The sequence below is a fragment of the Pomacea canaliculata genome, linkage group LG9, assembly GCF_003073045.1.
Source record: "Pomacea canaliculata isolate SZHN2017 linkage group LG9, ASM307304v1, whole genome shotgun sequence".
Taxonomy (NCBI): domain Eukaryota; kingdom Metazoa; phylum Mollusca; class Gastropoda; order Architaenioglossa; family Ampullariidae; genus Pomacea; species Pomacea canaliculata.
In genome coordinates, this window is record NC_037598.1 from 16,060,710 (window position 1) to 16,086,727 (window position 26,018).

Sequence of the window (26,018 nt, forward strand, 5' to 3'; positions counted from 1 at the left end):
TAAAATTGCACGTTTGTAGTCGAGGTGCAAGAGGAGTGGCGGTCGTGCTTTCATTCATCAAGAAGCAGCTTATCGCCTTATCTGCCACTTCTGGGAAAAGGATATACGACGAGCACTTCACATTCCCTCTCGCTGTATATCCTTGCTTCACAAGACAAGGGGGACAGGGTAGAGTGATGACACCCTCTATCCCACCAGCAGACGGTCACGGCGTGTGACTCACCCTTGATAATCTCGGGGCCTGATTACAGGCTGCATATGAGTCATAGTGGGGTAACGTGCATATCTACAGGCCAATCTCAACCCGTGGCCCCACTTGCTGGCGGTCTCGTCTTGCTTGCGAGCCCGGCTAGCGTTGGCCGCCACGTAACCGCTGCTTCATTCACCGCCTGATGAACTAGGGCATGGTAGCCGCGCTGTAGCTCGGTCAACCTTCCCTCCCACACAACTCCGCCATCCTCCCTATAGACACTTTACACTTTTTTTGTTTGTTATGGGGCACTTCATAAACGAACTGCTCTCCCCACCGTTCCCTCCTCCCCTCAGTAAACACTTTCCTGTCCCGTCATTAGTGCAGAAAAAATGGTGTTTTACCTGCTAGGAGTTTGTTGGTCATATTTATGTGGCACAACACTTTACACAGTTCACCACGTCTGATTTGCTGCAGACACGAGTGGCACTCACTAACACCCCGCTTCTTGCCCACCCCTGTCTCTCACCTCGTAATCTTTCCCGGCTTTACTACGGATGGTAGGATGGCAGGGAGGAGTATAAACGTGGCTTGTCTTTTGATTGCAACTAGTAGATCGTGTGTGTAGCTGTCTGCATATGTGTCTTAGGGAATGGCGGGCTGCACGTTGGCGTAGGAACTGGAGTAGCCGCTCCCTCAAAAAAATACTGAGGGTGCAAGATTGTGAACGTCATTCACTGTCAGCATGGTTCCTGCACACACACACACGCACACACATTACATAGCTAATGGTACAGGACTGTGCACACTTGTATGTGAGTAGATGTATGTTATCTTCTGCAGACGTCTAGACCGCATTTGTGTGTGTGAGAGTGAGAGAACACGCCAGCACATGCATGTACACAAGCATGCATCAAGTCTATGTTTTCCGTTGAGTGACTTCACGTCACGTGGTCTGCAGGGAGTGTGAATCACTGGAGAATGTAGCGTGGTGCCCAGAAGTGCAGACAGCCATGCAGTGGCTTAGACCGAGAGTCGCGGCGCACGTCATCAGCACTAAAAGGCGCCAGAAATACCGGTTATTGCTGTTGAACTACTTAACTAAACTATGAGCTTCCTGCCACTACTGACAGATTGGTGGAGGAAATAATCAGGTTTAGATAAATACTCGTGAATGATCTTGTAAGTATCATCTGCCGCGCTGTCAGGAGAGTTTTCACCTGTGTCTGCTGTGTCGGACATGCTCGTCAGCTCACCCGTCGTCACACCTGTCAACATTGTCCTGAGGTCGGGGCAACGAAGGGGGAGTTGAGTCCAGACCGGTATGGTACAGTGAGTAGGGCGAGATTTCCAAACACTGGGGCCAGCGAAAGAGAATGTTATTGTCATTTTTACCAAAGCAAATGATGCTGCGTAACAACGAAACCGGAAACTAACAGTCCGCAGTAAAAACTGTCGGCCACAAGCTGCAGATGTAGAAATTAAGAACGCCACTTTTCAAGGTCACAAATGGTGAAAGCAGCTGTGTGGTTTGTGACAATATTACTGGGTCTTCTCATCGCGCGAAACATTTGCCCCATAGACGATAGTTACGACGTAACTTGTCACGTAACGTTTAACGTAAACCTACAGGGGAACGTTGCGTACAACTAACGTACAATGTTTACACTTCAGTCCCTTAAAGTCATGGCATGCGGCTCACCAGCCCCCACGCCTGCTTTCCCCCGAACAAACCCTTGTGACGTGTGAATGAGAGGACATGAAGAATCGGCTCATCTTAAACAGGTCCACGCTACTACAATGCTGTTAACTCCCATCCACACTCACGCACATCAGTTTAACAGTCGTTACTTCTGTCCTGGTACTACGAATTCCTCCTAAGTCATAGCCTCTCCACTTTGCGAATCCTTGCTGGTGATGAGGTAAGTAGAGTCTGAATGGACAATCGCGGCACGCCGGTGACTGCACTGTCAGTGCCCTATCCAACTGTCGGTCGTTGAGTAGCCTACTCAGTTCGCCGGCCACTCGCTACCCCGGTTACACAGATACCGAGCGCTGTCCCAGTCCAGGGACGAAGCTTGCCCTACTACATTGTTGTACAACACAGTGGTACTCGCCGGGATGAGCAATGCCACGTACAGGCGCTTAACGAACACCACCCTCATGCTTTGTAATCATCCCTATTCCGCTGTTTTGCGATGGCGAATACAGACATTCTCGTCTTTGAGAAAATAGTTTTGTTTCTCCAGGTAGCCTCGTTCTGGTCGTGTTGTCCTCTGTGGTATAACAACGACAGCAGTCAGTCCCGATGGTACCTTGTCGCTGACAGGTCTCTTGCGTGAATGTTTTCTAACCCAAGCGTCCCGACTTTGTTCCAAGTTTTTGTCTTCTGACTCAAGTCTCGGTCTCGAAGAAAAGTCTCTTGGCTTTGAAAGAAAACTGAAGGCCTATCCAGTATTATTGCACAGAACTCCGACAGTCCTTCGTCTGCACAGTCCTTTGGCGGGAAAGTGCATCCATCTAAAAATGATTTCGCACGTTGAAGAAACCCTAGTTCCCGTGGAAAACCCACGATCTCTCCTTCGCTGCCAGGGGGCGCCCGGTAGTGTAGTTGTTAAAACACTCGGGGCATTGCGCTCATGTTTTTGCTGCATTGACTTTATTGTTACTGCATCACCATTGGGATTCTAGTTCTGTTGGTTGACCACTCTCAGTACAGTTTCCACAGTGCACTTCACTCCACTGGCCACAGACCGGCACGGTATGCCCGGACTACAACAGCTTGAGCATGATGGTGTCAAGAAGTTTCTGTTGCTGCTGCTAGCTTCCTAACTTCACCATTGCTCGGTATATAGTTGAGTGGAGTTTGAATGGCGTGGAGTTACGGCACCGTGTGGGATGGACCCGCCACACCAGCTTGCCGAGGGTTTCCTGCACCCAGGCTAATCAAGTTCTTACACGCAGCAGCAAAATAATGGTAGCAAGGGACGGGTTGGCTCATTCATGAACTGCAGGGTAATGTGAGCTCCCACTGTGGGTTTCCGCGGGTCAGCACGGCCGGGCCTGAGCCATTCTTATCAATGGAGGAGCACGAACAGGTAGCGACCTGCAGACTTAACAGGCTCGCTTGAGATATAGTGCTTATATACACTAGAGCAGGGGTCTCAAACACGCGGCCCGCGGGCCGTATGCGGCCCGTGAAACATTTTTGTGCGGCCCGCGGTCACGTCCGCGGTGTATATGTATGTTGTGCTTGGTGTTTTTTATGGGAACTACAGTTTCTGCTTTTTGATTAGTGACAGAGACAACGTCAACTTATTTTAATAAACTAAACTGCCTGTGCATGTAATAAACTACACTAAATGTAATTAATAATTATAAAAACTTTATTTTAGCATTTAACTGCAGTGACAGTAGTGTTCGTAAAATTTAATGAAAAAACATTTTCTTTTCGTGGTGCGGCCCGCTGACTGGCTGTTACTTTCCACTGCGGCCCACATGCTAATATGAGTTTGAGACCCCTGCACTAGAGTGACTGCACCCATGTCCTTCATCGTAACAGTGCACGTGAGGTGCAGGAGGCAGAAAGGTGATAAACAAGGAGTGCTCAGTTGTTTTCTCATTTTTCTCCGAAAGTAAGTCTGAGCCGAGGTTTCTAGGAGTTAGCACATAATGGGATAATGTCAGCCAGAGTGCATGTTGTTTCTTGATGTGTGTAACCGTTTAGCCAAGCATGCAGTGACTCACTGGACTTGATCTCGAATATTTAACGAAGTACACTTAAAGTATGCTAGGAAAGGGCCTTTTTTATAGGGGGAATGGGGACAAGACGGTTTCAAATGTCCTTGACACTATTAAAAGCTGGTAATGAGAACCTAGTATTAATACCTTCCTGTGGTAGGCGCTGGTTGTCTCATGCTTTGATAAGAAGATGCGTTGATTTCGGTGTAAGGATAGGGAAACTGAGGACTAATCGTAGTATGAGGTGTACACGAGTAGCTGGAAGTCTCCCTGAACGAGCAGCCCTTGAGATAACTGCCACAAAGATGGAGTTAATGGGAGCGAGACGCTATCTGAGCGTGACGCCCACGACAGACTAACACGGTGACCGGCGCTTTGACACCTGCACTACCTGACTTCAACACGACAGCGACTACGCAGAGCACGTTATGCATGCATGTGTAGTAAATATTTGGCAAATAAAAAGTTCATCAAATGGGGAAAAAAACACCTGTATGGACTGCTGTATGTAGACACAGTTGGCGGTATCTGCACAGGTGTGTTTTAGACGCCTTGATGCCGTCAGTCTGCTGCACGCTAACAGGTGTGTTTTCAACATTTGACATCAGCCAGCTCAGCGATCACACGATTGAGACGTTGTGAACAGTGTCATGGGAACCCAACTCCCCCTGCTCATTCAGAAGAAAAAAAGTTGGCCAGGGGAGGGGCGATGGGAAGAGACGACACCGAAGGAGACTTGACCTACTTCTATAAACAAGGAAACGTGGAAGCAGCCTTGTGGGAAACGACCTAGTGGGTTACCTGTAGTTAGGTGCGCTCAAGTCAATCCATTGAAAAGTCGGCCGCCTTCTAAGCGGTTTTTGTGCACCGTCAATTTTTTTTGTTTTTGTTTTTGTTTTGTTTTTTAAGCGTCGGCGATGAAGAGTCGCATGACAAAAGGTTGGAAAAGGGTCTTTATTAGCAACAACACTTACACGAGTCGGAGAACAGCAGTCACTTCACCTCGTATTCATTATTGATAGTAGTGTTTAAAAAGACATTGTTGCTTGTGAACAGTTTGTATTCTAGTGGAGTGCAATGTTTTAAATATAATGACTACGTGACGCTCAGTTCACTATATATTTTCTGAAAACGGAAAATACTGCCTTTCTGTTCTGGAAATGCACGTCCACATACTCACCATGCAAAGAAGGAGATTGTGTCGTGGCGTTTGTTCACAGATACACCTGGTCCCACCTCTCGCATTGGCTGTTAGTTGCTGGCTCGGCGTAAAACACCAATGCTCCCCCTTGTCCCCGTTATCACATTGGCCGAGGCCTTCACCAGGGAAACGTATCCGTGGACAACGCTGACGTCAGTGTTGACCGCCGCATTATGTGCATGGTGATGTTTAGGGCTAGAGCTAACGCGTTTTCTTTCCTTGCCTGGTCCAATGGGGGTATTAAGAGGCAGGATCACACAACTCCTTATTACACACCCACACTTAGGGCTGGCGATCGTGTGCGACCATACTATCTACTCGGCCATTTCCGACTGTAGGCTAAGACTTGCTCATAGTACAGCTATAGTTGTGAGCTTGTTGAGTGGTTTTGACGTTGACTTCTGCTAAGAACGAGTACTCAAGTTAACGAAGTTGTATGTGAGCATTGTTAAGTAATCGTAGGTGTAGAGTTTAGGAGCAGTTGTATTAACCGATTAACAACTAATGCATGCGCTGTGTTTTGTCTAGTCAAGAGTTAGCAGGGGTGTAGAGAATCGAACAGCTACAACGAATGCCGGTCTTTTTTTTTTTTTCTTTTCTTTTCTACTGAATGAGAGACCGAGTTTCTTTTACAGCCAGGAAGCGAATGTATTGGGAGGCATGGGTTTTGTTGCCTGGCCCTTCAAAGGATTGGTTTCACGTAGCTACAGAGAGAACTTGACAAGCATGGGAAAGAAGTAGCCCTCCATTCACGATTTTTTCCTCCACGATTTACATTTCAAATGTGACTGTGACAGTCGACACGAGGGAACCATTTTACTTTGATCCCTTCCTTTGTTACGGGGAGGTGGAGTGCTTGTGGGAGGAGTACAGTTCTTCTCCCCCATACATGCCCCAAACGGCTTCTCCCCTCCTGCACCCCGTTGTTCTGACGTCACTCAGTCTTTCAGCGTACCTGGGAGCTTGTTTGTTCGCGGCTGCCTCCTGCTGTCTTCTGAGAGTATCGGCAATAACTTGCTCCGGCCCATTTTTTTCTCAAAGTATCAGTTTGCACACCCAAGAAAGGCTTTCAGTCGATGAGCAGACTATTATGTAGGAGGTAAGAATGGCACCAGCCTCCACGTGGTCGTTGTATAAACGCCGTGGTGTAGCGCGAGCCCATCACGAGGGTCGCACGTCAGCAGAGGCCCCTTAATGCCAGTGCGCGGTATGGCCAGCCCGTTAAGACTAACGACTTTTATTAGCAAAACACTGCGTTAGCGTCACCGACTGCACTTAGTGCATCAAGATAAGTGACTAAATACTTAACACTGATCTTGAAAGTGAAATTTATTGGGCGGGGGTAGTAGTGAGGGACTTGCCGTTCTCTAGGTTTTTTGTGTTTTTTATTTTAGATGCTAGATATGTAACATCCATACTCGCATAGCATATGCACCCACATAAATTTTTGTGAAATCCTTGCACAGCACATGCTTGCGCACACATTTCTGTTCCCTTCCTTCCCCACCACCATCCCGTTGACCACTGAAGCAGGAAGATTCAGAACCCTTCACACAGTAAAAGAATGATGATGGGCTTGGAAGTCCAAACCAATGCAGCCCTGCCTTCCTCTGACTGTAGTCTCATTGTAGAGATATCAAAGGCAGAGGGAAGTGTCTTCACGTTTAGCGGAATTATATTGTGTGCTTGTCCCAGTCATTATTGTACCTACTTATTATGTAACAATTATTTTCAACTGCTGGCACTGTAACGTTCAGGCAGCAAACGGTTTGGAAACAAAGCGATGTTCCAGTTGACAGTTGGGATGGCAGGACGAGGTCAACGTAGACGTTCCTGTGTGGAGAGTAGTGCCTGCTGCAGAACCTCCCGTGTACAGCTCACACTGCGAATGTCCCTTTCTTTAATAAAATATTGCATATAACGGCAAACCACATGACTGTTCATATTGAGACAAGCCGTAGTAATGTGGTTTTAAATTTTATGTCACAGTTTCGAACCTTGTTAAAAATATTTGTAGATCGCGATATTTCGTTTCCACATTCCAAAGGTTCTAAACAGTTGGTTTTACGTGGAAGGTCAACGGGAGAATCAGCAACACTTGCAATGTTATCAGCATACATTTAAAAAAAAAAAAAAAAAGGATGCCCATTGGACCCGCTTAAACATCGATACCTTGTACTTTACGAAATATCAAGTCTGTCCAGTTCTGATTAGAAGATGCAGAGCAGCAAAATACTTAGTGCACAACATTACATTATGCCAGAGATGCACTCTAATAGTCAGTTGTTTTTGTTTTCTGTTGGTTGTTGTTGTTTTTTTGTTATGTTTTGCTTTTTTTTTTTTTTTTTTTTTGCTTTCGCACTTTGATAATATTTCGTAGTATTTCAAACATCTTTCCCATGAACAATTCTTCATGTTAGATTAACGAGTAACTTGGATCTGGTAGAAGGAAAACTAAACCTTTATTCTCGAGAGAACATTTGAGCGACCAAGACTTTTGTAGACTACCGGCAGTTGGTGTCGCTTTCGGTCTCTGTTAAGGGGAGATCTTCTATCCGCGATGTAAATAGCTTCCTTCACCTCTTTCTGGTACCACCGCAATCTGTTGGCATTAACCAGTCAGCAATAGAAAATTAACAGCAGGTTCCTGGAGACAGGTTAGACCACCAGGAGCTCTTTATCACACTTATTGAAGCGGTACATCTAACGTTGGACATTGACAGTTGGAAGAGAGCGCGGGAGACATCAATCCGGGCATCGCCAGGTAGCACAAAATATTTACCAGAGTGCTTGCGAAAGAAAACAATAATGTGGCGTTGAACTAAGAGCATGTAATGCTATTTTGTTGTTCAGGCGACTCGCTACTGTCGAGCTCTGTGCTACTGGACAGCTACGATGCGGTCGGCAAGGAGCTGCCCACCCGCGCGCTGAAGCAGGAGCGACTGAAGGAGCGCCAGGACCTGGTGCAGGCCCTCAGCATCGACAAAGACCACTCGGCCAAGATCAACGCCAGGAAGTCGGCCGCTACGCAGACGTGAGTAGTCATCACTTGCCTCCACAGCCCTCGCCACACTTGTCCTACCTGTAGTGTTGTTAAATTAGTGTTTCTTCATTCAGACATGCATCGCTGATAACGTGACCTGTTGTTATCACTTTAATAAAAGTCTTTTCGAGTAACTAGCAGGTGTGATCGCTGCCCGAAATTGTAATGTAAGCTTACTTAACGAGTACTAAGGTGGATATAGGAGATATGGGTGTTTTTGTGTGTATTGTTTGAGTTGTATTTAACCATGTGTATGCTCGTGTTTGTGTGAGCTCATCTATCAGTCCAGCAGTGGAGATGCACAAAGGGCGCCTTGCCACTATGACGGAGCCATTACACTCCACTCAGCCCGCGGCAGCGGCGCTGATGCTTCTTAGCATGTGGTTTTGAAAGGTTGCCAAAAGAAGAAGGGATATGGGGCGTAGCACTTGCTGAAAGCTAGTGTTTTGCGTGGGTCATTGTGATATACTGTGCAGTCTACGGCCTCCCTCGACTACCCCCACCTACCCTCCACCCTTTGCCCCAGCAGAATTACGTTGTAGCATCTCTTTTTGTAGATTCACACAGTATGACTCATCGGTACCCCCCCCCCTCTCTCTCTCTCACTGTGTGCGCGCGCTTGCGTGCGAGTGTGTTGACTGTATATGATGGGTGAGTGAAGGACAAGACGTCAAAGTACAATTTATGCTAAAGATGGCTGCGCACTTCGCAGCTTTTCCTGGCAGATTTATCTAATCAAAGATTATAATAACTAATGTCATTATTTTCGGTGTTATAATTTTATAGGGATAAATATCAGGCGATTGTAGGAAGTGTGTGTGAGAGAGAGAGAAGGTCGATCCAACGGTTGTAAGTCGAGGCTTGCCAGTTTTGCTTTTATTGTTTGTTGTTTTTTTTATCAGTGAATTCAGACCTTAACTGGCCACCAAGAGCAATTTGACCTATCAGTCGCAGTGAATGTCGCGAGGCTGTTCAGAATACTTTTGTCACACGAAGCAAACGTAGAAAAGCTCACAGAAGCTGCTTCAAGTTTTGCTTGAACGCGCTATCACGAACAATCGTGTCTTCCATTTCTTGCCGACCTGCACCTGTACTCACAATTGAATTCCACATAGGTGTGGGTACTATTCCCAGAAATGTTTATAAATATATCATTCTAGATATAAGTCTGTCGACTTTGCACCAATGGCAAACGATCGACAAGACAAGCACATTTTCACGTGTGCCCCCAAACATGTTTTTCTCTTCTCTGCCAGTCTCAGCAGCCTTGGCCAAACTGTAGTCTATGTCGTAGGGCTAGACCCAGAGATGCTATGTCCGTTTCACTTCTTCATGCTCTCGCCCATCCAGGTACGCAAACGTGTAGGTGCACGCATTGCAGCAAATACGATCGAGAGTGGACTGATCTCCATCAGTGCTAGCTTCAACAGTCTCGCCTCCCCGCTTTCCCCCCGACAGCAGTGCGAGGTGACTCAGACGGTTCTCAAGTCTGGCGTTAAAGTGTTAGTGCTTTATGATTGTGCTTTAATCGTTCCCTTGATGGAGCATTTGACAAGTGAGACTAGGTGATTTATAAGGTATTTGTCACACTTTGCTCATCTTGTCTCTTGCTGTACGCGTGACATGGGGAATCTTTTTTACTCTCGGATGGTGCTTCAGCGGTGGACATTCGTACCTTGGTAGTATATAAGGAATCCACTACAGACCTCCAGTTTGTCTGTCAGCAGCAAATTTTATCCTGTTCCACGTCAGTTTTTTCTTGATCTTCCCCAGGTTTCTTTCGGTCTATCACGTTTCCTCGTACAATCAGCTGTCCAGTGAAGGGCTACTTAGCGGTGGTGCATCTGATTTCATTCTCCATATATGCCCTAGCCGTCTTTTTTTTAATTGAATTATTGCCAGTTGCCATATTTTTGCAGCTGGGTCTTACGATTTCTTTTTCGGTGTTTGTGGTTGACCAAATTATTTTGTTCAGACATTTGGTTTGGTGAGGTCGGAAAATGACGAGGCACAGGGTCGGATGTTAAGAAAATTATAAAAGAATGTTGGTGCGAGACTAGCGACAATACAGCCAGCTAGGTGCGCAGTGACAGTCGTGGCCGCCGGAACAACCACTCGTTGGGGGGGGGGGGGGGGGCGACACAACCTCCGGGGTGAGTGTGTGCGCGCGCGGCGCGGGCTAATGATACGGGGAACTGCAGCAGACGGCTTTACCTTACCCCAGGCGCGATGACTCATCCTCGTTCTCCTTGAAGGGAGCAAGCCAGTGCCACCCCTTTACCTGTTTGGACCCATTTTGCAACCCCTCAGCAACTCTCGTCTGCTGGCCGTCCGCTTTGGCGTAGTTCCATATCCGCAGCCTAGACTCTTCAGCGTAACCCTTGCACGCACAACACGACCCATGCTGCGGGGGAAGGGGGAGGGACGATGGGTAATAGGTCAGACCATTGACAAATGCCAGTGAGCCCTTCTTTCTGAGGGCTTTGTGTGCTTGACTGTCTTATTCTGTATATATGTATACACATAAATCCGCTACATCAACATTCTATTAACATCACGCTTTTAAAACAGGTTTTCATGTGCATATGCGCACAAATGCAATAATTTTTGCCCCGTAATGCAAGAAGAAACTTGTACAGATTTTTTCCCGTTTGATACTTGAATTCTGTAGAAGAAAGTGTAATTGCTATGTTTCTATTAACATAAACATTTAACAGTCGTCTGCAATTCACTCCTCCAGTCTTGCGAAGTCCTCGGCGTGGGAGCTGGGCAAACGTTTCGGGGGAGCATGGAGAATGTGCAGCCTTGCTGTATCGCCTGAGGTGGAAGTCAGGTAGCAGGGAGTGGTGGTCGGGGTAGGGTGGGTAGGATCTGCAGCATCGCTGTATCCGTCTGAGGTAAATCAGGTGGCAGGGGGTGGGGGATCACTAAATTACGTAGTATACTGCTCTTCGCAAGTCAGTAACTTTTCAAACCAAAGCAAAGGAATAAAGCGGTAATGTGACTGGTTTGCTTTACATGTCATTCAAATACAGTCAGTGGTGTGCTTTTGCGAGTGCTTTTTGACTCATTCTGTCGCTCATTACCCATTCCTTATTCATTCATACACCTTCGCGTGCTTGCTCTTACTATAGTTGCTGTTGAGAGTTTGTTTTCTTGGTGGAAACATTTTGTGTACCCTGTATAAATCTGTTGAAAATATCGCACAACGACTGTGAGTGGAGCAGTGGACCAGATAACTGCAGAAACAACAGCTTGTTGCTAATGATACTAGGTACTAGTCAGGTGCCTGTAGCAATGAACAATGCTCAGTTTAGAGGCTTGGTTACAGCAGTCAACAGTGTACATGTTAATAAAACTTGATGAATAGTTTTCAACTCCTCCTCCCGCCACCCACCCCCAACACCGAGTGGGCTTTGTTTTTTGTTTTTTTTTTCTCTCCCTCTCACATAAGTGGTGAACGTCTTGTTGCCAAATATATCAGAACAGCTCTTGTCGGATGTAAGTACCTGTCCTTGACAAGATTAAGAGTCATCTCCGACACTGCGGTATTAGAAGGTTTGTTACATACCGAAGAAAATTGTTATATACCCGTAATATTCAATGTTGCAGCGTTAACATTGTGCTGAAGCAGCAGTATTAATTCGTCTCTCACACACACATCGCTCTCATTCTTAGTACAGTCTTTAGGCTGAAATGTTTTGCATGTTGCCTGTGACAACGTTGGTTCTCCTACCCGTCCAGCGTCCCCACCACAGCCTCCCCACGCCGATGGTGATGTTCACACGGCCGGCTGTAGTAGCGGCGCTGCACGAGGTGACGGATCGGCGTACAGGCAGCAAGACGTTGGCCACTGGATCCCTTATGTGTGATTCAACTGTTGTAGATGACGTAGTCAAGACGTGATTGGCTGTTGTCATTTTGATTCTGATTTTTCATTAAAATTAAGTTTAGTGAAGAAAATAATTTTTCCGGTTATGTGCTACTGGCATTTTTACTTGCCTACTGTCTCCAGTAAACAGTACAATCACGGTACAAAGTCTTTATTTGTGGACCAGCGTCAGAATTATATAATATACTTGAGACGATTCCTCATTGGATAATTAAATTATTCCGTAAAAGGTTTTAACTAAATTCCCACAGAAAATGGTAAATTTAGACATCCACTCGAAGAACAGATTTTGTTTGGATGTTACAGCAACAGTTTACCGCAACACCACCTTACTATAGCGAGACGCTTCGCCGGCACCTGGCTTGATTTCCATGATATCCACCACGCCCCTCAACCTCCTTATGTGCTGGGAGCCACGTGCCTTTGTTACATAAGACAGAGAGTGGATAGATAAGGGCTAGAAGATAGCAGATAAATAACACAGGGCAACAATTCACAACTTACAACATCACTTAATTCCACTACAAACATTGGAACGCAAACGCCTGCTCCCTAACCTTAACCTGAATATCTGCATCTACAACCTGATTTCTTACTTTAAGAAGCCCACATCCTCCCTGCAACTCGTCACTCCACCTTCCTCTGTCGTCGCTACAATTCTGTCGCTCCCAAAATGAAAGGGTAAAAAAAGAGCGAGCCTTGTGGTTTCCCCTGTTCCAGATATTGTTTTTGCATGCTCGCCGATGATATCCTCTCTCTCTCTGTGACCAGTCCTAGCGGTCCTGTGGTGAGGAGAGGTAACGCCTTGAGTGGCCAAGTACATACCGCTGTGCCATCTCTACTAATGGCATATTTATTTCAAATAAACCATTTTTAAACGGAATGTAAAGGGAAGGTGACCAACTTCATTTGAAAATGGTATTATCCTATCAACGCATTTAAAAGGAAAAATAAAGGTATTGGTACAGTCCACATTCCATACCTAGCCAGTAAGAAAATATAATGCGATAACGGCTTGTGTAGCCAAGCGCACCTCATTATGTAACTGCATCTCAAGTTTGCTCTTTACATTTATGCATATTATTTTTCTTAAATATAGGATAAGTTAAAGTTTGTTTGCTGTAAGTAAAATATCACACTGCCTTTGCATAGCAAACGACAACTTGAAGTTCCCTAATTAATTTTCTTGTATTTTCTGTTTTGAATTGCTCCCACTTCCATTTGGTATTCTCTTAAATGGGCACCACTGACTAAATATCTCAGAAGACAACCTGCAAATGCATACTCGGAAAACTAAAACCAGCAGCTGACGTCGAACAGGCACAACAAAACATTGTATCTGTTGAAAATAATCTTCATTCCTCGAACAATAATAAACAGGGCATAAGAAATTCTAGCATTCAGATGTAAATGGCTGAGTTCGTCAATGTAATCATCCCATGACTTTTCTGCAGATGCTAGATAAAATGATACTGTTCACAGTATATCGGGAGAAAATGTCCATACCCTGTGTTACATTTTGTATTCTTTTTGACGTGTGGGGATGAGATACATTTTGTTTTGTAAACACTGGATTGTCATAACAGGGAAATGGTCATTGTAAAAGAAATGCTAATATTTTAGGACAAAAATCCATGCCAGTCGCCGATCGAAAGCTGCAGTAGGTTATTTTCATGGTCGTTCTCAACAGTAGGCTCGCTGATAGTTGCAGTCACGTGACCCTTTGCTGTAGTTACTGTCCTCGATATGCCTCAGTACAGAAAGAGGAGGTCCAGCCATTTGCATTGATTAATAATGAGATTAAGACCAGGTCAGCCTTTAAAACCACCCGATCAGAACCTCTTCTACAAACAATGTGCAACATAAAATGTAGTCTTGTCTCCACAAGGGTTACAACCTTCACTTGCACATCACGTGATGTGTGTGACGTGTGCGGATTCTGTGCAAGCCTGGGTAAAGTGGGTTAATATCTTGTCGCTTGCACGTCACTCAGGGGCAGCTGTCGGAAGCTGTATTCACTCTCACCTGGAGACTTTCGCTGGCTATCAATCAACCCTCTCGCGAGGTACGAGGTCTCTTCACACACACACTTGTCCCACTTCTCATTTGTGCGCGTTTTGCATGTCTCCAGCATGAGTCACATCGCGTCCATTATGATTTTTTTTTACCTTAAGTGGGTCAACATCTTGGAGAAGAAGTGGACTGGTGTGGCGTGGTAGGTGATAAGACTATTAGCGATACTCCCCCTGTTGGTCTCAAGGCTGTTGCAGTGCCGCAGCGGACCACGCCTGGCGGCGGATTAAACAGTTTTTGTTTCAGTGAAGGCGAAAACCTGGGAAGCGTGACGTCAGCGACCTTGTCACCCTGCGCTAAGCGAAACCTTGGTTTCAGTCATTCCCGTGGAAAATACAGTTGTAAAGCCTCGATACGGCACTAAACTGTACACCTGTACGCACAACAAAAAAAAAAAAAACAGCCGCCTGGCGCACCCTGTCTCACCGTTTCTCACCACTCCTTGGCTGAGGTGAGGTGGGATGGGGGAAGCTTGGCGGGAGTAAGCCGTATGACCCCACCACGGCAGTCGTTATTTTGTTCCCCCTTTTTTGGTACTTGACTGCCTAGTGAGCTCAGTGGGAGCTTACATGTTTGTTAATCCCAGCCATTCAGAGAGCGAACTATTGATTGCGTTAGAGAGAGGGAAGGAGGGAGAAAAAAAAAACATTTTGTGTGTAACGTGAGAAAAAGAATACGACAGCCAGTTTAGGGGTATGTTAGGTTCTGGTTTCATTTGGAAATGGAGACTTCAATAGCAAGTTTCGAGTGGCCTCTTACCAGGCGTTTACGACTGTCCATGCCGAGCTCTTGACAGGGGGTAACTGGTGCTTTAATTGCTCCCTGCTCGTCTCCGTCCATCGCGTACAACAGTCTTGGTGTAGTTACCTGCGATATCCTGAGACACTGGATGCGTTAGCGCTAAACACTCCTTCAGTTTCCTGACATTGAGTTTCAGTGTGTGTGTGTGGCACGGTCACTTTACTAGGGAAGTGTTTGCTTATTTACCTTTGATTACTAGGAACAAAAGACTTTTGGTACCTTCGGTAAATGTTTCGATCATTTTTGTCTGAAGAGTGTTGCATATCCTTTCTTAATTATTTCTGCAACGGTCTGAGGGAGAAAACAAACCATGACTAGGTTTTCAAATAAGATTGCTTTCTTTTCAGATTTGTTTTTGTTATTTAATGGCGAGGGGTCATCGTGTGCACTTGTTTACGTCACCTGCCAGAAATTAAAGGCCTGCATCGCGTGTTTTAAAATCGGAGCAGTTGTCGCGCGGCGATGGCTGATAGGATGGTGTAGGTTGCTGTCCTGTATCTGTTGGTTTGTCGTGGCCGTGCCATATACACTTGGCTGTATCTAAGAGGTTGTGAACATCTGTAGGAGGGGAGGGATGTGTGACTGGTTGAGCGGTTTGAACCTTCGTGTTTTCTTGAACCTTGTTTACAATCAGTGCTCTTTAATGCCGCTTTCGATGAGCCACTCGTAAGGAGGCCTTGACAGGTATATATATATCAGACACCGACGAGGACGAAAAATACTTTTAGAAGAGGGCTTGGTTTTGTTTTGGAGCGCTGATGACAAGACAGACCTCTTCCTGCCTGCGCGGCTGCTTTTCTGTAAACAGGATATCGACTTGGTGCGAATGGGAGTGTCACGCAATAATGATTACTGCACTCCTCGTGTCAGCAGTGTATCTCTAGGCAAGTAGCAAAGAAAACACTGGCCCTCCACACTCAGATTTGCATCTGCCTTTTGCTACGAGTAACCTGATGATGCAGGTATTTGGTGAGAACAGTGTGACGAATTCAATCTTCTCCTTGTGCAAATGGACAACAAGGGACTCTGCTGCCCGGAGCGCAGTGGGCAAGGGCACTAGCTGGATGGGACAAAATCAGCAGTTTTGCCCACTGCTTTGCCTTGGACATCGACATGTGTAAAAGTGTCCAAACTGAATGGCGCCAGTGATGCTGCTACATCAGGCTGACCGCCTTTCTTCTCGCTGGCCAGTTCGGGATCGGGGTGCACGAGCTGTCAGCAGACAACGGCCGTGGAGGATATGGTCATAAGTGGTGAGAGGGTCTTCAGAACAAAATAGGACTGCGTGATCATCAAATGGAAGAGACGCACAGACATTGCCTTTGCACTTTTTTGGGGTTGGTGGAGTAAGACCTCGTTCATTGTAGCATAGGAAATGGCCATCAGGCATTTCGGGAATCCTGAGTTTGAACTGGCATTGTCGCAATAAAATCTCGTAAGTGATTGTCGATTCCACGTTGTTTTTTGTCCATTTTTCCACAGAGCAGGTTCATCTTTGTGGGAGGTTTTCTATAACATTACAGTCGGGCAAATCCCACTGAAGCTGGCAGCTGGGTATCCCTTCTACTCCTTCCCCCAGAACAGCCAAGACTGCTCGAGCATCGACAAGGTCACTGGGGCATGTCCGTCGATGCCAAGTGACTAGATGGCTTGCAGTTCTCGGCAGACTATGACCTCGGCGACCCATATTCCCGTTCAGCATGTCACCGCCTGTTCCAAACTCCCTGATCACACCCACACCTTCACACGGGGAGACATCGTCGTGGTGGCCTTCAACCCGTAAAACACCTGCAGCACTGATAGGATCTTTAGCTCGGCCAGTGCCAAGAAGCTGTTGGTCGTCATTAACGATGCTGACACGAGACGTTCGAGTGAAGGATGTGGAGAAGAGCAGACACAGGAACGTTTGAATCCCGCAGTTTGTCGCTGCCGAGTGCTGCGTCGTATCGAGTGATGTCACAACTGTGGCAATACGTCAGACGACATCCGGTCAGACGTGCTGCGGCACAACTCTCGGTCACGTAGGAACAAGAGTTCGCAGATAGATGCACAGGTGTGTGTGGGAGGGGGGGGCAAGGGGCGTGTGCCAGCATCGTGCTGGGAGCTGGGGGCTACGTACATGACGGGCGGACCATATTCGGGGTTACGGTCTTATTATGCGCGCGATGCTATCAGCCTGTGATTAGCATGCAATGCACAAAACTATTTTGGAAGATGGCAAGCCTATTGCAATCGCCCGTGCCGTAACGCATGCGCGCAGTTTCTGATGTCATCTTGTACAAGCAGCACTCGCCAGACTAGATTATGGTGTGAATGCAACAGCATCAGTTCGAGACGGTGTGAATTTAGATTGATACGTGCCATTTTGAGCATCCAAAGTCATTCAAGACCCGCTACAATACTTCAGGTTTTACAGTTTATCTGTTGGGTTGTTGTTGTTGTTGTTGTTGTTGTTGTTTTAATGTCTTGCTGCATTAAATAAACATCTATAAAGTACAGCTTACCTTTGTTTTTATGCTGTGCCTTACTTCACCGAGCTAACAAAAAGTGGAATAGATATGTATATCTCTGTTCTTATGACGTCTGTCTGCACTGATAGATTTAAAAAAAAACACACACATTGTGTCTGTTGAGCTAGAACAGACCAAAATCTGATTAAATGGCATGTCTTCTTGAGAGCCTCCTCCCTCCGGGACTACAATCGCCGAATTTTCTTTCCACGCCTCTTGTCACAAACGAGTGGCTAGCGCTAGATACCCTGTCCTAACCACTGGCCAATACTTGCAGAGGGGGAAATATATAGCACTTTAATCTTTACAGCTGATTGTTTTAACAGTTGTGCCAGTAGCAGGAGTCTTTCGTGCAATTTCGTGTTTTGAGATAGACAACAACCGGCTGAGCCGGGAGGCTAACAAATTATAAGCGTGACCCACAAATGGCTAGACCGCTAAAAAAAAATAACGAAATAAGCAGCAAATATAAAGCGGGGTTAGAAGAGAATAAACTGAGACTAGATACAAATCGCTGTGAGCTTGAGGGGATGATTGCAAATACCCTTTTTTAATAGCGACAACATTAAACAGCAACCAGCTCAGCGCTTGTATCTAAATCGTTGGAGACTGGATGTGTACGATAAGACTCCCGCCTCCAGGGAAGGTGTGGTTCGGTCAGATCAAGGTTCGTCTCGCTCAGGGAAGGTGCGGATCGGTTGGATCACGATTCGGTCAGATCAAGGTTCGTTTGGCTCTGGGCCTCGGCGCAGCGATGATAATGACCAGCCGAAGCCCAGGTGTCAGGCAGTTGCTTGAGAGGCGAGGGCGCACGGCAAGACTTCGATCAAAGCCACCCAACGGTCATGAGAACTGATCTGCGCTGCACTTTCTCAAGACTTCACTCACCCCGCCCACCTTTCTCCCATTATTTAGCCCACAAAAACCCACCGCGCCCACCCCTCCAGAGGAAAAACAAAAGAAACCGAGGAAGTGATAGTGTAGCACCGTGTTGCCTGCTTTGCCAAACCATCAGAGCGTACGGACGGTATTGATGGAGAGGTGCGGGCGGGTTACCGGGGTCGAGGCACGCTTGAATAAAGATTAACATGTATGAATTATCATGTACCCTGTCGTCAGGATGCCCCCGGGTTACCAGCCCTAGCCTCTACCGCGTGCTAGCGTTGTAGCAGAGAGAACTGCGCAGCGCTCAGCTAGCTATTCACTGCGTTCTAGTGGAGCAGCACCTTGTTTTCTGTACACTTAAAGCTGAGGGAAGATAAATAGCCACCCACCAACCACCATATGGTATGCTTCGAGAGTTTCTAGTGGCTGCTTCAATGCTGTTTTCTCTCTCTTGCTGCCTTATCCAGCACTGTACAGTTCCCATGTTTACATTCAACAACAATTACATTCATATCTTAGCATTTGAACCATTAACGACTGTCAGCGTGCTGTAGCTGTGCTCGATGGAGAACTGAAGTCGTGCCGCTACGGCAACTTCCTGCTTCGTGCTCTAAAAGATGGCAATGCTGAGCCATCGGTGTGGCAGAAACGATTTTCAGTGTGACTTTCATGGTAGAGATTAACAGTTATTTTCTGAGTGATTAAAGAGTGAATAAATGTGAGTTACAGAGACCCTTCATTCGCTGCGCTATTTATGAATATCCACCACCGTTAAGCAAGTCGTTTCCACGACTCTGTGCTAGCGCAGACTCGAAAGCACTTGAGAGGTGGTACCTGCGCATGACACTGCCTTAATTGAAAGCGCGCAGTGCTAAGTGTTGCTGAGATGTATATCCATCTATCCGCCGGCAGACACTGGCGTCAGTGTTTTGCACCTCCTGCATGAGTCATCGGCACGTATAACACCTGAGCCAGCGCGCAGCACGGTGGTGGGGCACATGGCCGCGGCTTGGCGGCGAAGTCGTGGGAAAGCCAAATGGCGGGCTGCTCATCTCGTCTTGCATTTTCCACGTGCTTGCTGTACGTGCTACACGTACCAGCTGCCCTTTAGCTAGCACCCCATGCGATGCAGGTGGGCGCTTGTAGGACTGTCTTCACACACCTCAGGGCTACTCCACGTCAGTTAAAAGAAGTCAAACAGCCCAAATATGAGCAATTGAATGATGGTTATAACATATTGAAATAATCTCCAGCTGTAGGATTTACTTTTGAAATATGATGTGAGGAAACATTGAATACATTGTTAGATGAGAGAGGTCAGAAGAAAGGAACTTATAGTTCAGTTGATCTTCCCAGATGTCTTAATGGATACGTTCTATATTTTTGGTTTGAAAGTGAGACATAAGGATGTGTCATGATTTAAAATTGTAGTACCATAACGTTGCATCCTCACCCAACCACCCCCTTCCACCTTACAAAAAAAAACCAAAACAACACGGAATAGCAGAGGAGACAAGATGCTTGATACCTTGCCAGCAAGCAGCACATCAGTCCATGTTACCTCCGCATTGTCTGCATGCTTACTGGCGTTTGCTTTCCTGCAGCTGCCATTGCGGCTTACCTCCCAGAGTTGGAGGTTTTTGGAGTCTGCCTGCAGATGCTATCAGCTCCCCTGCTTGACACGCTGAGGGAATGCGATGAAGCTGATGACACCAAGTAGGAATGGATGGATTGTCTGAAGGAATATCTTTCATTCTAGGCTACTAAAAAGTGGATTGCTTGCAGTCTCTCTTTTCTTTTCTTCCTCTGGTGAAGAACTTCAGGTCCTTTTTATGTCATTGTCCTTTGCTACACGTTGAACTAGTGAATGTGTTGCATGTGGTTTGGGGGTTTTGTTATTTTTTGATTTGGTTGTTTTTACCCCTCAAGCCTTCATCATCAGACAATTTCTTCTCTGAGGTATTCATATGTGGACCCTTATGCAAATGTACATATGTCAGTTGTTTGCCACATTGCAGAAAGAGAATAGAATAGAGAGGGACATTTGCAGTTTAAAAAAAAATATTTTGCAGAGAAAAAAAGAACACAGTGAACTGAATCTAAGAGCACATTAGTTATCTTAAATTAGGTAAATATAGATTTTAATTTGTGTGGGTACAGATTTTTTATTGTTGCTACAGCACTGTTTTCTTGCTTCATTACAGACAGTTCTCCAGCTTTGGAGATGCTCCACCATATCCAGGGCCTCCACCATCTTACTTTGCACCACGAGGTGAAGGCCACCCAGGAGATGGGTATTCTCCAGTGCACCACACATACTCTGCACCTTTGCTGCCACCACCACCACCTCATCCAGCCACACTGTCATCACCAGCACTGTCCCCTGCAAGCCCAGGTCATTTAGTGGACTTTCCTCATCCTCATATTAGCCCAGACATACAAAATGCACCTCTCAATCTCTCATTATCAAGCTGCCCCAGCACAGCATCCTCATCACTGACCAGGCAGCAGCCACGACCTTCAGTCATCACTTGTGCAGCCTCATCCATGTCCACATCCACCAGTGGAAGCAGCAGTCCCCGCAGTTCTCACAATGGCCATATGGTCCTAGGCTCTTCAAGCAGCAGTGATGACCCAATAGGTAAGATAGTCTCACACTTTGTACATTTCTTTGCATACAAAAATGACCTTATCAAAGAAAGTAAGAGGGAATGTATATTATTTTTTTTATATTTATTCAGAAAAAGTTAAAGGTCTTAATGCTTAAATGATGCTTTGAGATCCTCAGTACAAACTTTATGCATTGCCAGAAGGTTTTTATATATTCGTGTTTTTGTTTTTTCTGTTTTTTTTTTGGTTTTTTTTAAGAGATCGATGTCTTATTTAAAATCTGACTAAATCTAGTGTGTCCAGATACTAGAGCTACTTTCAAAACTTTCGACAAAAGTTTTTGTAAATGGAAATATTCCATTAAATACAATATGATGATAAAACATATTGTTATATTTTCAAAAATTCTCATAAACATACAAAGGCTGAATTTGAAAAGTGTAAAAAGAAAACACCATATAATATTATATTTTGGTTCCACTGATTGTAGATCCAGCTATTGAAGAACACTTCCGACGGTCATTAGGCAGAAGTTATGGAGAATCTATATCCAGAACATCAATAACAGCAGCAACTGTTCAGGCCAATGTTTCTATCACAGGTGTGTGGCAAATTAACAGCGCAAACAGATGAACTAAGTATAGCAGATAACAGGGCAGTGGACTGTTTCAAGTAAAACAAATCGGTCTTAGAAATATTAGTCAGCATAAGGGGCTTTCTTCACCTCACACATTGTTGGATAGATGACTAGCGATTATTTATGACCTTTCTGTAAAATGTTGATATATACATGGAATACACTTATTAATGTAGGAAGCTGATTAAAAATCAAGTCCAGAGTCAGAAAAGTGAGGGTTTTCTATATTTATTTTTGTTTCCAATATGCAGGGTCTGTTGATGAGCATTTTGCCAAATCCTTGGGAGACTCTAAGTGGAAAGCCATCAAGTCAAAGAATGATTCTGTTGATGACCATTTTGCCAAAGCTCTTGGAGAAACCACCTGGAGACTCATTAAGGCTGAATCAGAAATTGCAGAAAATAGTGCTGCTGGAGCCACAAGTTCCTCTAGTGCCACAGCAGCAACTTCGGCACACACAGGCACGTCACTCAGTGCACCTGTTGCTTCATGAAACCAGTCTACTTCTGACCTCACCTAGTGACATTGATGGTAAATGTGCACATTATAACTGTTTGCAGTTTCAACATGTTAATGGCTGCCAACACGTCAGCAAGTCTGGGTGATAAAATTTCAAGAAGTTTTGGGACCTGTTGTTGTTTCAGTAGGAGAAAGCAGCAGTAACATTGACTGATTTGACTGCTGTTCAAACCACTGACCCGGTGCTTGATGGCATCAAGCTGTGTCAGCCAGTCAGTGAAAATTGGCATGGTTGCTAGTGGTGCCTCTTTATCTGTGTCATCTTCAGAATACAAAAACTGATGGCAGCAGACTTTGTTATTTTTTAGAATGGAAAATCTTCTCCCTACATGGCATTGTCTCAGCACAAAAAGTGTAAATATAGAAGAAACTTGATGGACATGGTTGCAGCTGCCTATCTGTGATGTTAAAGCCAGTGACAGACTGGGTGAGGTGAGGAAGAGAAGCTGGTGACTGGCCCCACCAGCAACTTGCTTTTGTGGCAGCTGCTCTCTTCCTTGTCCTGCTAGTGCCAAGATAATGCCAGCAAGTGTACCTTTCCCTCATAGACAGTGAGAGTTTTTTGACAGATGAATGTGATCTGTTGATATTCATCATCATTGCATTTTACTTGCTCTGCCTTATGTCATGCAGATGTATTCATTCTGTTTTATGCTGACATGCATATACTGTTTACATTTGATGGAATAGTCAACACAGGCTTTATGGCCCATGTTTATGATTGATGTTTAAGAGCAGGTAAGCTTTTCTGCTTTCTGCATTCTGTTTATGAGACACACAAGAAAATTTTCAGAACTATCCTTTACTGCACTTGCACTGTAAAGATTTGATATTCCATATGGATAAAGTGAGCTTAGCTCAGAAAATGATTAAAGAAGTTTTTTAGATTCTATTTTAAGATGTTCAGATTTCATTAGTATTTGCACTACCTGCAGATATGCTTTTATGCAAGTAACCTGAAAATCCTGACTATCCCGACAATCTGGAATAACAGATGTACAAATTTATTTTTAAATTCAGTACTTTAATAGGTCAAATACAACACGCTGAAGGATGCAAACAGATTTCATGGGAGGCTACCACTTGTATTCCTACCCCCATATATAGTTCTGCTGGCTGTCAGAACATCACATCTGTTTTTTATCACCTGTGTTGACAGTGTCTGCATATTTAAAGAAAGAAAACAGCAGCTTTAAAATTCTGGCTGTTGCTGCTACTCACTTAATTCAGATTCATTGCTTTATTCTTGTCACATTTTTTGAACAATTGAAACAAGAATTTTCCTAGAAGCTTGTCTGCTTAGTCTGATACTGAGATCAATTTTTAGTTGCATTCACCACATTAAATTGTCTATTTTGGGGGTTTTCTTCTTTATTGGGTAAGGAGTGCAAAATGTCTTTATAGTTAATACACAATTACGTGTATATTACATGCTTTCTAGCTAATACACAATGGCATACATAAAGATAATACACAATAACATACATAATAACAAGTTTCATCTGTACATAATTAACTGTTGTAAGTCATCACTAGTAGAAGGCTGCTTGCAATCAGTTGTTTGTTTTCGGATTGTTAACATCTTTATGATACATGAAAAATAATTGCATGACTAATATCTATTCATAAATCCAACCAGTGCTTTTTGCAAAATGGGTTTATCTTCTTTTTTTAAGACTAGATAAGACTGACATAATAAGCATGGCATTGCCATGAGGTGTTTTTTTTTAAGGCAAATCCCTGCTACCACTTTATCCTTTTTGTATCAGAGTGGAGAGCTTTAACTGTCATCAAGTCAAAGAAATGAGATTTTCTTCTATTGTGTCCTAAATGTATTACACTGTATAAAAGATTATCTCGATTTATCAGATTTCCACTATATCTTAAAGTCCATTTCCTGTTTTGCAGATTATAAGGGAAGTGAAAGTGATATTCTACATAAAGACATGTAGCATGCATGTTGTTGAAAGTGGTTTGTACAGTTAAACATCTCATTCACTTATTTGATTGCATTACTTCTGTTGGTTATATGTCATTAAATTGTCTTATACCAGATGGCCTGCAAAAATAAATAAACCACTTCACCGCCACCACCATTATAACCCTATTCTTCAATTTGCTTCAATTCATACACTTTCTCTCCCTCTCATTCACTTATAAAATACTACACAGAATCAATTCCAAACAGCTGGAAAGAATTACATCATTTATGTGCAGAGTTAAAAGGTTTTTTTTAATCTGTTGTTTTTGCAAACTGCTCGAATTGTTTGTTTATAGCTGTTGATGCCTTCATTGTTGTCATTGATGATGCTTGGAAGTCTGTGATATATGACATGCTAGTGCAGGAGCAGTAGTGTGATTGATAGCACCAGCTGCTCAGTGTTTTAAACTCTTTCATGAAGTAGTAAATGTATGTAGCTTTGATTCAGCTGTATCCAGGCCAACATTATTGCCATCTGGTCAGCACATGCAGCCATGGTTTCTTTGTTCGTTGTTTAAGAGGCTAACATGATGTCAATTCTCACTCATGGTTTGGAAAACAGATAAAGCCATGGATGTATCTGATAGAAACTGAACTACAGATGCTGCAGCAGAAGGCATTTATGCAAACTGTTCATCCACAACCTGTTGATGGGAGTCTCAGGACACATTCATTGCACCTCATTTCTTTTCCTTATTTTTCTCTCAGACTGATGTTCAGTTATACAATAATTTACATTAAAAGTTTAGAAACTCACCCAGAATGTAGAGCACTGATAAATTTTGAGGAAATGAACTGTAAACAATGCTTAAGAACTTTGGCAATAAAGAAAACTTTCTTGCATGCAAGCTGTACAAGTTTCTTGGCCCTATACATATGACCTATTTTGCAAAGAATTTAGTGCAATTGTGAATTGCAAATATATGTTCCTCTCTGACATATCTAAAATACAACTTTTTATTGTTGCATTATTGTAATTATCAAAATCATTGATGTCATTGTGATATGGAAATTATCATTGGCATCAATTTGGGACACAAAATCACGACCATTGCTTCTTTGGTTTAAAAACGGTTGACCCACTGGGGAAAAAAGTTTCAATCTACTGAAGTTTCAGAAACTTTTTTTAGTAGTAAAACAGAAAAAAGTGACTGTTCATATTCACATATATGCATAGATTTTGTATTTTTGATGCTCGCTGCTTGCCTGTATGTTTTGATTTGTAAAAGATATAGAAGCATAGCCAGCTTCATGTTGAAGTAATGAACCATTAGCAGAATGTTTAATGACCAATTCTTAGGATCTTGGGGAAGCGAGATGTCTTAAATATCACCACTTACAAAAGTCATAATAAATTTTAGCAGTTTCAGTTTTCCTATCTTAATGGATGGTTGTTTCTGTCATCTTCTATCTATCCCACACTAATGCATACTTGGTTATGTCACCTTCCATTTATCTCATGTTAATAGACACTTTCATTTTCCTTTTCATTCTGCTAATGGGTACTTGTTAGTCTGACCTTCCATTTCTGTCATGATAATTTCATTGACTGCTCAGAATGGTTTATTTTGAGAAGAAATGAGCCATAACGTTAAAACTAAAAATTCTTTGGTGGTTCACTTTGCTGAAGTGACAGTTGTAAAATTGTGTAGTTCGATGAATGTGTGCAAGTGTAATTGTTGAAAATAAATATTATATTAAATACACTTTGAGGATTCTCTGCTTGCAAATGGGAAGTAATTCAATGAAAATTCATATTTTCTCCTTTAAGTTTTGCTGGAATAGCGAATATTACTAATTGCTGTACTTAGATTTTAAAAGATGTCAACATGAAAAATATTAGCAATAAAAAAAGAAGGCAAGTGACAATTATATAATTTAAAACAAGCATTTGTTGATCACAGAAATACTGTTAAGACTTCCTATCACATACAG

The 26,018-nt window shown here is 44.1% G+C and overlaps 1 protein-coding gene across 2 annotated transcripts in view; it reads left to right on the forward strand.

Annotated features, from left to right (window-relative positions):
* Window positions 1-25,789, forward strand: part of LOC112572595 (transcription cofactor vestigial-like protein 4) — a 40,626-nt gene extending 14,837 nt beyond the window's left edge. For both annotated transcript variants that reach the window (XM_025252340.1, XM_025252339.1), the window contains exons 2-5: window positions 7,986-8,166; window positions 20,541-20,977; window positions 21,437-21,547; window positions 21,835-25,789. In XM_025252340.1, coding sequence (XP_025108125.1) covers window positions 7,986-8,166; window positions 20,541-20,977; window positions 21,437-21,547; window positions 21,835-22,076 — 971 coding nt within the window. In that variant the 3' untranslated portion in view covers window positions 22,077-25,789. The remainder of the gene's footprint in view (window positions 1-7,985; window positions 8,167-20,540; window positions 20,978-21,436; window positions 21,548-21,834) is intronic.
* The last annotated feature ends 229 nt before the right edge of the window (window positions 25,790-26,018 follow it).